The sequence below is a fragment of the Lycorma delicatula genome, chromosome 3 (assembly GCF_047948215.1).
Source record: "Lycorma delicatula isolate Av1 chromosome 3, ASM4794821v1, whole genome shotgun sequence".
NCBI lineage: Eukaryota > Metazoa > Arthropoda > Insecta > Hemiptera > Fulgoridae > Lycorma > Lycorma delicatula.
Window position 1 is genome coordinate 86556632 of NC_134457.1, and position 15614 is coordinate 86572245.

At 30.0% G+C, this 15614-nt stretch overlaps 1 protein-coding gene across 2 annotated transcripts in view; it reads left to right on the forward strand.

Moving 5' to 3' along the window:
- Positions 1-15614, forward strand: part of LOC142321765 (natterin-4-like) — a 77260-nt gene that overhangs the window by 41008 nt on the left and 20638 nt on the right. Inside the window, exon 2 of one of the 2 annotated variants that reach the window (XM_075360134.1) lies at positions 4157-4284. In XM_075360134.1, coding sequence (XP_075216249.1) covers positions 4275-4284 — 10 coding nt within the window. In that variant the 5' untranslated portion in view covers positions 4157-4274. Of the gene's footprint in view, positions 1-4156; positions 4285-4685; positions 5580-15614 lie in introns of those variants that run through there. The other variant, XM_075360133.1, reaches the window with a different exon arrangement.

Below are 15614 nucleotides of genomic sequence, written 5' to 3' on the forward strand. Positions count from 1 at the left end.
ATCGCCTGAACATTTTCTTGTCAGCTGTCCACTTATGTCTTTACCTGAGCCAGATTACCAAAAAATTGAAACTAACTGCCTAGGGCATAGGCATCTACTTCAGAAATTTGTCAATCGATATGGAAATGATGGTCTAAGGACTATCTTTATTATCTCCCAGAGAGAAATAAAAGGCATTTTCCTTTGCATAATCAGTCTATTGGAGATTTAAAATTAATCTCCAAGGAAAACTCTTCACAAATGCAATGGAAATTTGGAATTATCACTCAAGTATATCCAGGTCTTGATAAATTAGTACGAGTTGTCAATTTGAATACTGCTAATTGTCAACTACGAAGACCTGTCCATAAATTATGTTTGCTGCCAGTATCTGATAATTAACTGAATATTGTTTGTTAAAATTTTAAAAAAACTTTCATAACAAATTGTCAAATAATGTTTTCAAAATAATAATTTTATTGATTTGACTTATTCACTTTACTATTTTATTTTATTCAATGTAATTTATTAATGTGATTCTTGGTATGTTCATAAATGGTGCATATTGTTATTATAATTTAATATTGCATATTTATATCATATTCAAATGGTCTTATGCTTCTAAACACTCTACAGACTATCATACTACATTCACATATACATACATACTACACACAGTCACATACACATACATATACAATACATACAAACACATACAGCATAGACACACATATATTATATATTATAATTTATTAAGATGTAATAATAAGGTGCAATATGTTATCATTTACTTATAATTGGATACATCTTCTCAGCATATGTGCCCCCACGAAAAACATAACTTAAAGAAATTCTAATCTCTAAGATTCTAGGTACACAAGATTATACAAGAATATTTATATATATATAAATATACTTTATAACAAACTTGATGTGACTGTGAGAATTATTATTATTATTATACATTATCATTATTAATCTATGACCATTATTGTACAATTGTATAGTAATTGACATTAAATGGAAAATAAATGTATTATGTATTCAATTATATTACATAATCAGTATACGTGATTAAACTGTTTGTTACACTGTAAGAAATTATTGGATCATATTATTTGTATAATTTATTGTATTGTCAATTATTATAACATTTATGTAATTTATTAAATAACTCACTTATTATTGATGTTCTTATTAACTCAATTATTACGTTGTTCTTCTATTATTATTGATGTTGAGATTCATTTTCTTTCTTTTTTTTCTTAATTAATGTAACCAAACAACTGTCAGGTTTTTTTTATTTACTGAACCAGCTGAATTTAAATGTTATTCTATTTCATTAATATGTATTTTTAACTATAATTGAAGTTGTTAATTAAAATATATATAAACTGTTCTAGCTAGACAGGATTATAAAACAAGTAATCTAAAGATAAATTTACACTTAAACTAAAGTCATATAAATATAAAATAAAGGATGTTTTTAATGAACATTTCAGTGTCAGGCAATTATTAATGCAAGTAGTTAATCGTAGGGACCTAATGTAGGTAGATGATCATGCAGGAGCCACCCATCAGTGTAAGCTGAACCTGACAGTATATACCTGGAGTTCGTTGAAAGTGTTATTGTTAAAAAATGTGAAAGAAAGTGTAAAAGATATTTTGCATTATGTTCTATATTTGTGTTATGTTCTGCACCAGGGAGGTGTAGAATACAGCAGAGCACATTATGAAGTAAGCTCATGACCAAATAAATAATTTTATCATGTGTAAAAGTAACAAATTTTTTATTATTAAAAACCAATATGGTTGAGCTGCTCTTCATATTTTTTCTTATCCAGCTACATGACAGATAGCTGTGTCCATGGACTTCCTAGTAATCTAATGGAATACATAACCTATTCCAATACATTTATACTGTATTATAGAATATAATATATAATATTTATATATTGTATTTATATTATAGAATATTTATAAGGTGCTTCATATGGATAAATACTCTCTGGGATTTTTTAAATTCATTTGTGTTTAAGTCATAAACATATTTAACATATTTTTGATAATTTGTTCTTCAATTTGCTTTACAATTTTCATTTACTCACCATCCATCTCAGATAGAAGCATAACATATACAGTAAGTAATATACATATAAGTAAGTTATTACTTACTGTCAGTGACGTAATGCAATCTCAAAAAATAAATCAGTCATTCCATTAAAAATTTAATCTTGTAGGTCTACTGCACCATCAGAACCATTATGAATTATACTACCAAATCCATCCTCATAATCAGTCTCATCTAATGTAACAATATCTAAATAGCACTAACAATATCATAAGCACTATTTCTGCCATGTTTTAACTGTTTACTTTCTATAAAAAGTCCCTAAAACACAGAAAAAGTGCATACAAATTCAAAAAAAAAAAATACGTTACGCAAAGAATACGAGAAAACTCGTATTATAAACACAACATTATTAAAAAAGAAATACAATAAAAATTAGATTATGGAAAGAAAACATACATTAAACGCGATATTTTTATAACAAGAATTGCGAAAAAGTAAGTGTAAACCGAATAACATTGAACGACGCGGCGGAAATCGGAATGACGGCAGCGTGGTGGAAGCAACAGGTTACACTAAAGGAACGTTCAAAACAGCTGTTTCTTTAGGCAATTGTTGGTCTGACTTTTCACTGCCGTAATAGTACGGCAAAACGCGTCTAAATGTTAAATAACTTCCCGCTATTATCTGAGAATTTACATCTTCATCTGACCAGCTTCACTTTTGGGTAGATTACTTCAAGACTATGTACAAAACTTACATTGAAAACTATTTACAAATTGACTATTAGTAACAGGATTTCATACAATATCATCCGTTCACTCTGAACTAGATCTACTTATTAGTGTTTCCCTTAGTGATAATGAACACAACACTGAAAAATTGGCAGTCTAGTAAAATAATTGTAATAATGTAAATTGACGGCATGATTGCTTTGCAAATTAACAATGATGTAATACGATAACGAGATGTTGCAATAAGATTAATATAAATGTTGTATCCATTGCTATGGTGAGACATTTTGCAAACTGTTGCCGTGGTTAATGATAAAGTTACCTGTGCCTTCAAACACAAGAATTTCTTCCTCATTTTCAGCCAACTGACTAAAGCAATGAATTCTTAAACAAAAATCCTAATAAATACATATTTAGCCCACTTTTTATTAAATACCATAACATCAATTTCAAACAATCGTGAATGCAACGAACCTTGTTTGGGTATGTTCCATAAATCTAAAGAAAATATTATACAAATCTAAAACTACTCAGAAGCAAAACAGAACAGTTGATGCCGAACTGAAACCTTGTAGGTATTTAACCTCCGGAACCACCGTTAGATATTGCTTCAGAGGATGAGATGAATGATTTGTAGCGTGTGTGAAAGCGCCATGCCTGACCGGCATTCGAACCCAGGACCTCCGGATGAAAAGCCGAGATGCTATCATTAGCGCCATGGAGGCTTCATAGTAGTCTCAAACTTGAGCGCATATACTAGCAGTGGTTGACAGAAGTTTATTTTGCATTTTCAAACTGTTATCTCATTGGAGAAACTATCTTTTTAGTCAGTCAATAAACTGGGACATGAATATTATAGGCACGAAGCCTCTTAATAGTAGGTGAAGAGATGTTTGTTTTTACATGTAATAACCTGACAAAGTTCAACATGGTAAAGATGTCAGGATGCTAAGTCCAGGAATCTCGGTCTAAGTGATCCACTGAAAGAGATTCCTTTTTATAATGTACTCACTATTAGCTGCAGCCCATAAATTAGATGGCTTTGAAATAGGATAAATTAAACTGTCAACAAATAAGGTACTGCAAACAAGAGGCCTAAGCCAGCAACTCATACCATCATCTTCCTACAAACTATATGAAACTGAAGGCCACATCCATTCTGATGAATGGCAAACATACAGGGATCCAAAATTAGCTGAGAAATTGTATTCAGCAGACATTGGACAAACAAAAGAAAAGACTTAGAAAATAGAGTAAGGGAAGTTTGGGCTGAAAGTTAAAATACAACAGTGTTGCAAGAATAGAAGACTGCTACACTCATTACCTGAATTTATTGCACAGACATAATCATTTTTTTTTTAATTATTTTCAGATGTGGCAAAGTATTGGTCTCCACAACAAAGGTGTTATTATTTATCATTATAAATGATAAATAAATTTCACTGAAAGAGTCTGTCTGCATAATACTTTAATGCAATAGTTATTCAGATATGTTAAAAGGTGGGAAGTTAATATTTAATGTTTTTTATAATATATAATAGTTATATTTTTTCCGTATCTTTCAAAACATAACTTTTAAGTCAAAACTATTAGATTTACAGTTGGTGTAACATTTTAACTTTACTAAAAGTTTACACTTCAACTCTGTAAACGTATGTTTGCGCAACTAACGACTTCATTTCTTAAAAATTATTCGTACATTTTGCCTATATATGTTAGAAAGGATTTTTTTGGCCTTTGTTTAGCTGAATAGATCCAAAGTTAAACACAACCCTTCTTTTGTTATTTTTAATATTTACAGCAATGTTTTGAGTATTTAAATAATAAATTCAGTAATTATTTATTAATTTAAATAATCAAAACATCACTGTTAATTAGTCGAGATTAGCGGGTGTAGGTTAAGTTTGGACCTACTCTGCTATTCATAACCCTTTTTATTAATCTTTAATACTGAATTCCTCTGTACAAATATTAATAAGAATATACGTTTGTAAATAGTGTACAAAAGCAAAGCTGTTGCCGGTAAAGATGATCGGGTTCATCAATTTTCCACTGTTATAAAACTTCACAGGACTTATTGTGTCAGTAAACGCTTTTACAACCTGTTGCAAAATTGCTATTTTGAAATATTTTAATCAAAACTAGATATACCAAAAAGAAACAATGCTTCTTATCAATGACCTTTTTCCTTTTCTGTCATTAATAATGCGTTTTGTCATTCAGATTACGATATTGAGAGAGTTTCTTTTGTTAATTACATTCTTAGACTCGTGGTTAACGGATTTGATTACAAGACTACCGATAAATTATTGTGATATCGGATCGAAGTTCATGCTCTATATATCTGATTAGAATTCATGTTTCTACAGTTCATTTTTGCACGAGGAAAGTGATAGTTCTGAACTTTCAAGTGAGTACTATTCTTACGTCTGATTAAACTTTGCAGAAAATTGTTGATTTTTTAAATTTGTGTGTTGAAAATCGTTGGCAGTGATCCTAATAATATATAGTAAAAGAACTTTAAGTTAAGGCACGGTTTGTCAGAATTTAGAAAAAATTCTTTAAAAATGTGTTTTATGTTAACGCCTTGTCTGAAGACTTGTTATTTTTCCATGTTAATGTGATTTTGACTTCTCCAATAATGCAGTGAAAAATATTAACTAAGATTTATTAAAAGTAATTAACAAACCCTTTTTAAAACTGCCGTGTTCAAGAAGTAATACAAACGCCGAACTACACTGTTAGAACTGAGCAAAACAAGAACTGATTTTTGCAGGTTATGGATGGTAATGAAGGTAGAATATTCTTCGTTTTATTTGTTAGCTAGTGTAGTATGGTAATTATTTATTCTTTAACAATTGTTTTAAAACCCCCGGTGTTTGTCTATTCAACGCATAGACTTTTTGGAAACTATATCAGTAATTTGATGCAATTTCAACAATAAAATTTTCTCTGTTCTAATACAATAATCTCATTAAGAACAGTATTACATTCCTCAACTCATTTTTTTGTTTTAAATAGAACAGATTCTACAATTTTACTATATTCACAATGAATACATTCCTCTGCTACCAAAATTCTAAGACTTTCTCTCACAGTTGTGGCTTACATGTGTTCATCTTTAAAAGATAATGGACAAGTTTTTTCTGATGCTATTATCTTAAGAATTTTTCATTTTAAAATTATCCCCCAAAACACTGATTTCAAAGGTCAAGATTCTTTTCCATTTTACCTTAACTGTTTTGCATGTTTCTGTACTCATTTCACTCCTTTTGTGAATCAAAGTTTGCATTTTTTACATTTTAATCTATCACAGTTTTCAAATTTTTGTACAAATTCTAAATTATTTCTGTGTATCTCAATCCAATTTTTCCCAGAAAATGTAATCATTTTTCCTTGGAATTAATATAACAAATGCATAGAGGTAATGTTAATCTTAAACCTGCCTTATAAAATCAGTCTGAGGGCCAGAGTGGACTTTACTGTGCCTCTGTTCTTTCTAGAATGTAACCACTCTTTATTTAATTATGTTACAAATCTGATTTGCAGTTAAACATAATTTTTTTTAACATGGTAGATGAAATGAATGTATGAACATAGAAAATGAAAATATGTCTAATTTCAGCAATACTTTAAAATAACATTTCTAACACATTAGTCAATACAGATGTATAGCACATTATTTAGGATATTCTTCATTAATGGTTAAACTGCACTGATGGAGACATAACACAAATGTAAGTTAATCTTGACATGAAATAAAATGTACTTAACCCAAACAAAAAATCAAAGAACATTGATTTATAACTAGCTTAATTTATTCTAAACCTAAACACTCAATTGTTAAAACTGTTTAAAATTAGTGACTACCAATTTTATAAACAGAACATTTAATAACTTATTTTGAAAGGATCTCAGTTGTTTTTGTAACTTCAGCGATTGCTGCTATTAAATGTTAAAACAGCAACACTAATTGTAAAATATTGTCACAAGTGAGAGAAAATATAGTTATTCAGAATGTTTTATTTATAGATTTGGTTTGGTTTTTAATTTTAAATAGTTATCACTGATCATGAACAAAAATGAAACTGGTCTTTGATATTAGGTGTGGTGGACACAGCAGAACATAAGTTCTGTTTGCTTGTAATAAGCCCTAATGATAATATTTTTCATAAGATATTATCTTAATAAATTTATAGTTATTATGCTTATTGGCTTGTTTTCTTCAGTATCAGAGGTACTATAATTGAGATTTAATTAAAAGTTTAAGATCTTTATTAATTTTCTGGAAGAAACCGAAAAATTGTATTAATCATAAATTTGATAAGTAGTAATTCGGAAATTTTTTCAATAAGTTTTGAAAGTTTGTTTTAGCATGCCCTTTATTATAAGTCTAAAAAGAAAAAAATGGATTTTTATAAAATTTACATTCCACATCATGCTGTTCACAATCCGGTTTACTATTTTCACATTACTTTATTCCCACGGGCCAAACTGAGTTGTCATCTACAATTCTTGTTAAATGGCATATATATTATGCAATTTAAATCAGTGAGACATTTTCAAAGGCTACATTTTAGTTTTCATAGCTTATAATGTTATTTAAAAGTTTCTAAGATTAAAGAAAATTTAATTAACTCATATTTTTTTAACCATTCTTAAATGTTACATTTATTGGTACTTACGTATTAACGCCACCGCAGCTACAGCTTTATTTAAAAACAAACTAGTCAATCGGATTTCAGTGGAAAATAGGCCGTTATAGAGTTTAGCATAGATTCAAACCAGTTTCTTTATTAATTTTAATAAATGATTATTTATATTTATTTATTTTTTAAATATAATTTAACCAAACTTAACCTACGCTCGCTTTGCTCGCTAACCTTGATTAATTAACAGGAGTGTTTTGATTATTTAAATAATAAATAACTGCAATAATTACTGAATTTATTAAATAAATACTCAAAAAATGATGGTGTTAATTAGTCAAGGTTAGCGACCGAAGCGAGCATAGGTTAAGTTTGGGTAATTATAAAATAAATAAATATAAATAACCATTTATTAAAATTATTAAAGAGACTGTTCATTTTCCACCGAAATCCGATTGACTATTTTGTTTTTAAATAAAGCTGTAGCTGCGGTGGCATTAATATGTAAGTATCCATTTATTTTGTGTTAATTATTTATTCACAAAAATAAATTTCTACAAAGGTGCATGTAAAAATTCTGTTGCTTTGATATTTATACAGATATCAAGTTGATAATGTCTTTTGATATTATAAGTTTCAACATAAGATATAAATTTGCCATAATTAAATTATTTTAGAAAATTGATTCACTAACAGACATTACATAAAGTTACCAAGTGATAAATCATAAAACACAATTTAAAAAGAAGCACTAGATTTTTACTAGCACCATAATTCTTCTTTTTATTAATTGTAATTTATCCACATAGTCAAAGATTATGCTGTGAATTTTTTTGGAAAAAATTGGGAGGAGGCATAGTTTACCATATTGTTTGAGTACAGGATCAATTGATGCATTAAAAAATAGGTTTTAAGGCAAGTAAAGAATTTTAAATTACATGTTGTTTTTTACAAAGTTCATTTATGTACTTACGAGTATTACATATTTGTTTTTTAAATTCTAAAAAATATTTAAAGTAACATTAAAAAATAATTATCTTTTATAATATTTGTAAGCTTGATAAAAGATTTCACAGTTAAAGTTGTTAACATTTAATTTTTTAAGAACACCAATAAAAATTATATTTATTTAGAAAAAATACAAAAGCTAAACAGAATTCATTGCAACTTTAATGACATTTTAGCATATGTTGAAAACTGCCCATTATTACTAGTTAGTCTATTACAATTAAATTATTATTACTGGATTATAGATATTGTTTAATTAAAAATTATAAAATTATTCATTTAATAACAAATTATCCAAAATCTGATAAATTATAGAGTAGTTATTACCTTAAAAGTATAAGTATAAGTAAGTTATGATACGTTAAGATTAAGTAAGTAAGTATGGTATCAAAACGTTTTACAATAGTCTTGGATGACTGTTGAGAGTGTGAAGAATTAAAGAAAAAGTAAGTATTGAAAGAAAATAAAAATCAGTTAATGAGGAGTCAAATACTTGTAAAGCAATACAAATCAGTGTCAGTATTATTATAAGCAATCTGTAATAAAGAACTTGAAACTATTACTAAGTATTCAAATAAGAATGCAAAGAATTATAGATGCACTGTGATGTAATAAAAAAAGAATTCTGATAGTGAATTGCTCTAGATTTTGGTATGTGAAAATATAGGTCAGCGAAATGCCCATAGTTCCTGACTTGAAAAATTGATTAATGATCTTTCTGAAGATCCTTTATTGTTACCCTCTGCACTGATGAGTAGACTGCATCTGTATCCAAAGATAATTTCATAATATGAGTAAAAAACTATATTAGCAGTTTAAAAAAGTCATTCATCGCATGAACTGTGATTGTCTGACTCTAATGGACAAGCATTGCAGTATGCTTCTTATGTAGTTGTACCATTACAAGTCACATGAATAGTATTCCCTTAATGATTTCAGAAATTGTACATCATTTTCCGACAGTATGACATCTTTTTGCTGCCTTCATTCAAATTGATTTCATCTGCAATAAAATTAAAAAAAACATTTTTCTATTTTGAAGTCTCTTAATGAAACTTTAAGCTTTGTGAAACATTAATATTTATTTTTATTTAATTCTTCTTTCATCATTATGTATTTGAATATAACTTTATGTCCTTAGGCTACTTCAAGAAGTCAGGAGTTTTTAGGATTAAAAAAAATCATCTCTCGATCACTTTCTTGTAATTCTTAATATCAGTTTATGTGGTCCATACATATGGACCATAACTGACACTTACCCCTTCAGGCAGGGAGCACGTGAATGTTGTACGTAAGTTGTATGTATCGACGGGTGGACGTGACAGTCTCGCAGTACGCAGTGCTTGCTTCAAAACTTCATCTCTTGCCATCTCGTAATGTTTATATGAAAAACTGGCTCTGTGTTATCACGAGGCTGCGTTCTTCCCTTCCGTGTTTTTATAACTGCATAGGATTGCATATCGGTGATGAAATACGATTTTGTTCTACGAAATTGAATGCTCTTCTTTCAGTCAGTTGCGTCAGCTGTGAGTAAATGAAAATGGCCGGGTCAAGCACGTCGTGTAAATCTTACATCAGAACAAATTATTGAATGTTTAGATGAGATGTGTGACAGTAACTTTAGAATATTTGATAGTGACGAAAGTGATGAAGATTTTGAGCCAGAAAATCGTAATGAAAATAAAGAAGATTCTGAACAGAGTAGTAGCGATAGTGATGACGACACTGATATACAAGTGAAGCGTACAAGAAAAGACATAGATTGGAGATGAGAAAAAGTGGCTGAATCTTCTGCTGAAAATTTGGTTTAAATTTGTGTAATAGTTTTGAAGCTATAATTTTTTACTTTTAGTACTGTAATACAGCTGCTGGTTGGGCATTTAAATTACCGGCAGTAGGGTATGGCTTTAAAAATTCAAATACCGGCTTGAAGGGTTAATAAATTAACAAAATTTCAGTCTGTTTTTGCAAATTATCAGCATATTTAAAAAAATTTACATCTATATTTAAAATTTTCATCTAAAATAAACAAATTTTTTTATAGAAACCTCTCTTTTAAAGAGGTTTTAACTAAGAAAAAATTATGGATGTCTGAATCTTCATGTTCTATGAACAAGTAACTTCTATTAACACCTTGTTTTTAATTTTTTGCATTTTTTTATATTTAGTACCTTTTTACATTCATGATTTTACATATTAATTGTTATTAAATATTAATACTGGTTTAACTAGTTTATCAATATTATTGCTGCATTACTTACATTACTTCAATTTTTTATTTATTTAGTTACATTTTTTAATTATTTGTTGCAGTTCCTTTTAATATGTCCAAGTAAAGGCTGTGTCAATTTCTTTTTATTTATCATTGGTCTAATACACTTAACCATTCCTCATGTAATCTGTTTTATGTAGAATTATTTACAAATCTGAATAAAATGTTGACTTTTTTCAAAAAATAAATCTAAGAGTAGTTCACCAGTTTCATACATGTCATAAACCAATCTATGTATTCCACCCCTTGCTTCTCCTAAACAAGGTTATTCTGTTATATGTCTATTGTCATATAAAAAAAGAATTTAGAGCTCCTTCAGATTTTGATTTTTAAATGGAGTCTTTTCTCAGGTAATCATATTTTTATTTTTCCTCTTTAAAGATTTTGAAAACTTAATACCATTATCTTTAATTATTTCCTTTTTTAAGTAATCCATTCATTTTCTACTAAATATATTTTTGCAGTCTCATGAAAAGTTTGTGTTTGGTAAATTTTAGCATTACATAATAAATTCTCTTTTTGTCTGTTTTTATCCAAACATTATTGTTAGTTTTTCTTTAGTTTCTTAAACTTCAAACTACATGTATCGCAACTAAATTATTGTCACTAACAATGACTGTATTATATCAGTACACCACAAGCACTTTTACCTTCTGTCCAGGATTGCTTATTAAGATCACTTATTCACAGATAACTAATGATCTGCCTGCAATCTGGAGATGGACCTTATTATCTGCAGCCAAGTTCTCAATTTGTAGGCCATAGGTTTTGTTTTTATTAAGTGTTTAAAATTAACAGTTGAGCTAAGGTACATTCATTTTTATTTATTTAATAATTGAATTGTTCATAATGCTACATATTGCTTTATTTATTTCTGTTATGATCTTAATATATTTTATAGAATAAACAATAATAGTATAGTCATTGACAAAATTTAATCTTTAACATTTTCTCATTCCTTTTTTCCATGATTTTTTTGTAAGTTACTTATTTTAGTAAATTAAGGTAACATCATAATTCACATTCCAGTCATTTAAAGGAAAATCATCAAAGTAATGGAAAATGTTGATTATTGGTTTAAAAAACTTGTTTCCTTCCTTGTTTTGAATTTCTTTTACAGCACACTTGTTATGACAAATCTTGTAAACTGTATGATTCAAGCCTTCTGTTTCATAAGTCAGTAATTTTTATGATGTTTGAGAAAGTCAGGTAGTTATAAACAATGCATGAATCAAGTTTCTCTGAAATTTTTCCATATTTCAGGTGCAGTTAAGAAGGAATTTTATACCATCTAGATTGTGGAAAGAATCATTTTATGAAAGAAGAATGTGTAAAAAAATGTGCACTGTAAGCAAGATTGTTTGATATTGACATTATATTTGTAAAAAAAGCTGGAGAAGAGTTGGATAACTTTCCTGATATTGTCGTTAACAGATTTTTATTTCGAATTCAGCATAGGATTTTTAATTATTAATGATTTACTGCAATATTAGTGTACAATTGGGGAAAAAAATTATGTGTAAAAAAATTTGGGTCCAATTTGGCCTCCTATCAAATGAATTTTTGCCAAAAAATATATACATTACTTAAAGTGTAATTAAAAAACCAAAATTTTTAGTAAAAAATTTGTATTCCATTTGACTGACTCTCTTGCTCAACAACTACCTCATATAACAGCCACAGATTAAAAAACAGATAGAGTATCAGAAATAACAACAAATTCAAAAAAAGGTCTTTAATTCCTAAGTCAACTCCAATGTGACACCCTTTCCTTAAAAAAAGGTTTCCATGTCATCTCCATCAGTACTACATATGGATTTTCAATCTCAAAAATTACAGTTAAAAAAAATTGATATTTTTCAGCCTAAAAATTTATTTATTGTAGGTAATTATTTACTTTGGTCCTATTTATTTACTTTTGTAGTATTTATTTACTTTGGTACTGTTGGTCCTGTTTGTTGTTATGTTATTCAAAAATGCTAAAAAAAAAGAAAATATGTTGTGATGTCCTCTTGTCTATTAGAATTAAAAATCAGGCCAAAGCTAGGAAATATATAGTCAAATTTTAGTTATTTTGGTCAATTGGTTTAGGAAATATGTTTATTTCTAAAGTCTTTAGAGATAATGTAAAACATCCTCCCCATCATTAGTCAAATTGACTTGAAATGTTTGAATTTAAAATAACTAATAAGAACTTTCATTGTACCAAAGCTCAGTTTTCTATGACCAATTACAGATTTTAAAAATTCAAAATTGCAAAAATTTCCCATTAATTTTGTCCAAACTTTAATGCCATCAATGTCCCCTTATACTGAAATTTTTTGAAGAATTTATCTTCAGCCAATCCTGAGATAGTAATCAAAATACAGGCCAATACACATATGTACATACATCTTCCTGAAACTTCTGCACCATTTTTTAGGATTAAGGGATCTTAAAAGGGAGGAGGGTGGACTTAAAAGTCAGGTAGGACGGTGGACTATGCGTCTGATTCCGGACGTGAGTGCTTGGGTGGTACATAAGCATGGTGAAGTTGGATACTGCCTTACTCAACTACTTTCGGGCCATGGGAACTTTGATAGCTATCAAAGTTGCACGGCGGGTTGCAGGTACTGTGCGACAGCTGACACAGCCGAACACACCTGGTTCGACTGTGTCAGGTGGGAGAACGAGAGACGTCAGATTCCGGTGGCCTTAACACCAGATAACGTCGTCAGACACATGCTCCAGAGTGAGAATGGATGGAGGGAGGTAGAGAGAGTGGCTCGTCTCGTACTAACAGCGAAGAGGCAGGAGGAACCCCCTTGACGTGCACACGGCCCTCAATGTCAAAAGAGGCGTCGAAATGTGTTTTGTTTTTGTAGTTGTTAATGTACTTCGCCAGGTTAGGAATCTATGACTGTATTATGTGTCTTTGCTCATGTTGTTGTTGGATTATGCTGCCGGATATACCGATGGACATGGAGTGGGGGGATATTGTGTGCGGTGCTCTACCGCTGACGGCGAAGGAGGCATGGCGCTACAAGTAATGAGGGGTCATGGGAATGCGTGGGTGATCGAGGACAGGTACTAGTCCATCTTGATGCGTGTAGGGGCCAGGGAGGCAGCCTCTATGCCTAGGGTGTTCGGGCCTACTCACGTGCAAGAGTGGGTGGGTTGGAGCTCCCCGATGATGGCATGGGGGGACGCGTAACTGTGAAGGACACACGAAATGTGTCTTGATCAGGTACAATAGGGATTGGAAGGGTGCTCTCCTGCAGAGAAAAATTCTGATCACCGGAAGAGGTGATTAGTATGTTTTCGAGGAGGCACGAGAAACCCCGATGGGATGTCTGAGTTCAGACGAGCTAGGGAGGGCAGACTGCGCTGCCATGAAACCCTGAGGCGACTGTGTTAAGCTTTTTAGTGTGGGCTGGTCTTGGGGGAGTTTTAAAAAAAAAGAAGGGATCTTAAAATATTGACGTTTACAGAAACCCCTTTACCAAAAGTTTTGGCTAATTATTGTACTTTCTATTTATAGATACGCTGCTGTAGCAGCAAAGAGCTGCAACTAGGAAAATAAAAATATATAAGATTATTTGGGTTAATAGAGAATAACCACTGCACAGTGTAATTGAAATTAGGAATTAATATTGTGAATGCTAAGGAAATTTTGCTCATTAAATAACTTGTATTATATTAAAATATGACATTGTGTCCTTACAACAGAGAACAAAGATAAATTATTTGTATCTGATACTGTAGTGCTTTGAATGAAGAGACATATTGTACCTGCAAGAGACATACTGCAGGTTTTTCATCTTTGCTTTCCTTGCAAATGGCTCATAAAAAAAATTAATATAACTTATCCATATAAATAAGAAAACCTATGAGTTCTGAATTCAACAGCAACAAAGATTAGATGCATGGCAAAAGAAAGCCACATATGAGAGTTGTTTGTTAAGTGTGCAAAGAAGAAATGATACTTATAGTACACTGTTACTCTTAGTTTACAACATATATCTTCCAGGAGCATACACTAAGATTGAATTGATCAGTTATTGTGATTTGTGAAAAATATGTGAAAGAGAATTTTGTGTGGTGAGCAGATATTACTGTTTGAAGCATTTTACTTGTGCTTCGCTCAGGAAACTGAAACCAAGCTGGGCAATACGATAAATCAGCTCCATTGATTAAAACAATCTAAAAGTGGTTTGATTATTATTATTGTCAGAGTGTTCATATGAGCACATCTGAGTGTTCCAGATGACCTGTTATGGTTACAGTTGCAAAAAATATTGAACAAATGTTAATAATAGTATATTATACCACACTAATATAGTATATTATCACCATACTAATATTAGTATGCTGATGGAGAACAGAAGATTGAGAGTTCTAAAACAACGGGTACCTCAAATGAATGGATTCATCATACTTTATACAAATATTAACATATGCAAAAACTTCTGTAAGATGGATGGTATGTTTTTTCACAATCGATCAAAAGCACAAATGATTAAACAGTTCTAAGCAAAATTTAGAGTTATTTCAATGTAGTTGAGAAGAATTTTTGTGTTGTTTCATAACATTTCATGAAAATTTGATACATCACTACTGATCTGAATCCAAGGAGCAGCAAAACAGTTGGCTGCAGTGAGGGAACTTGCTCCAAAGAAAGCTAACACTACCCCATTAGCAGGAAAAGTAATATAATTTTGGTATGTTCATGGCATAATTTTCATTGTCTTTCTGGAAAAGGATAGAAAGATAATTGGATAATATTATACATCTTTGCTGGATTGTCTTAATGAGGAAATAAAGAAAAACAATCGCATTTGATGAAAAAGAAGATTTATTTTGACCAAGATAATGCACCACTCATTCTTAAGTGATTGCAACAGGAAAATTTTTTAAATTAT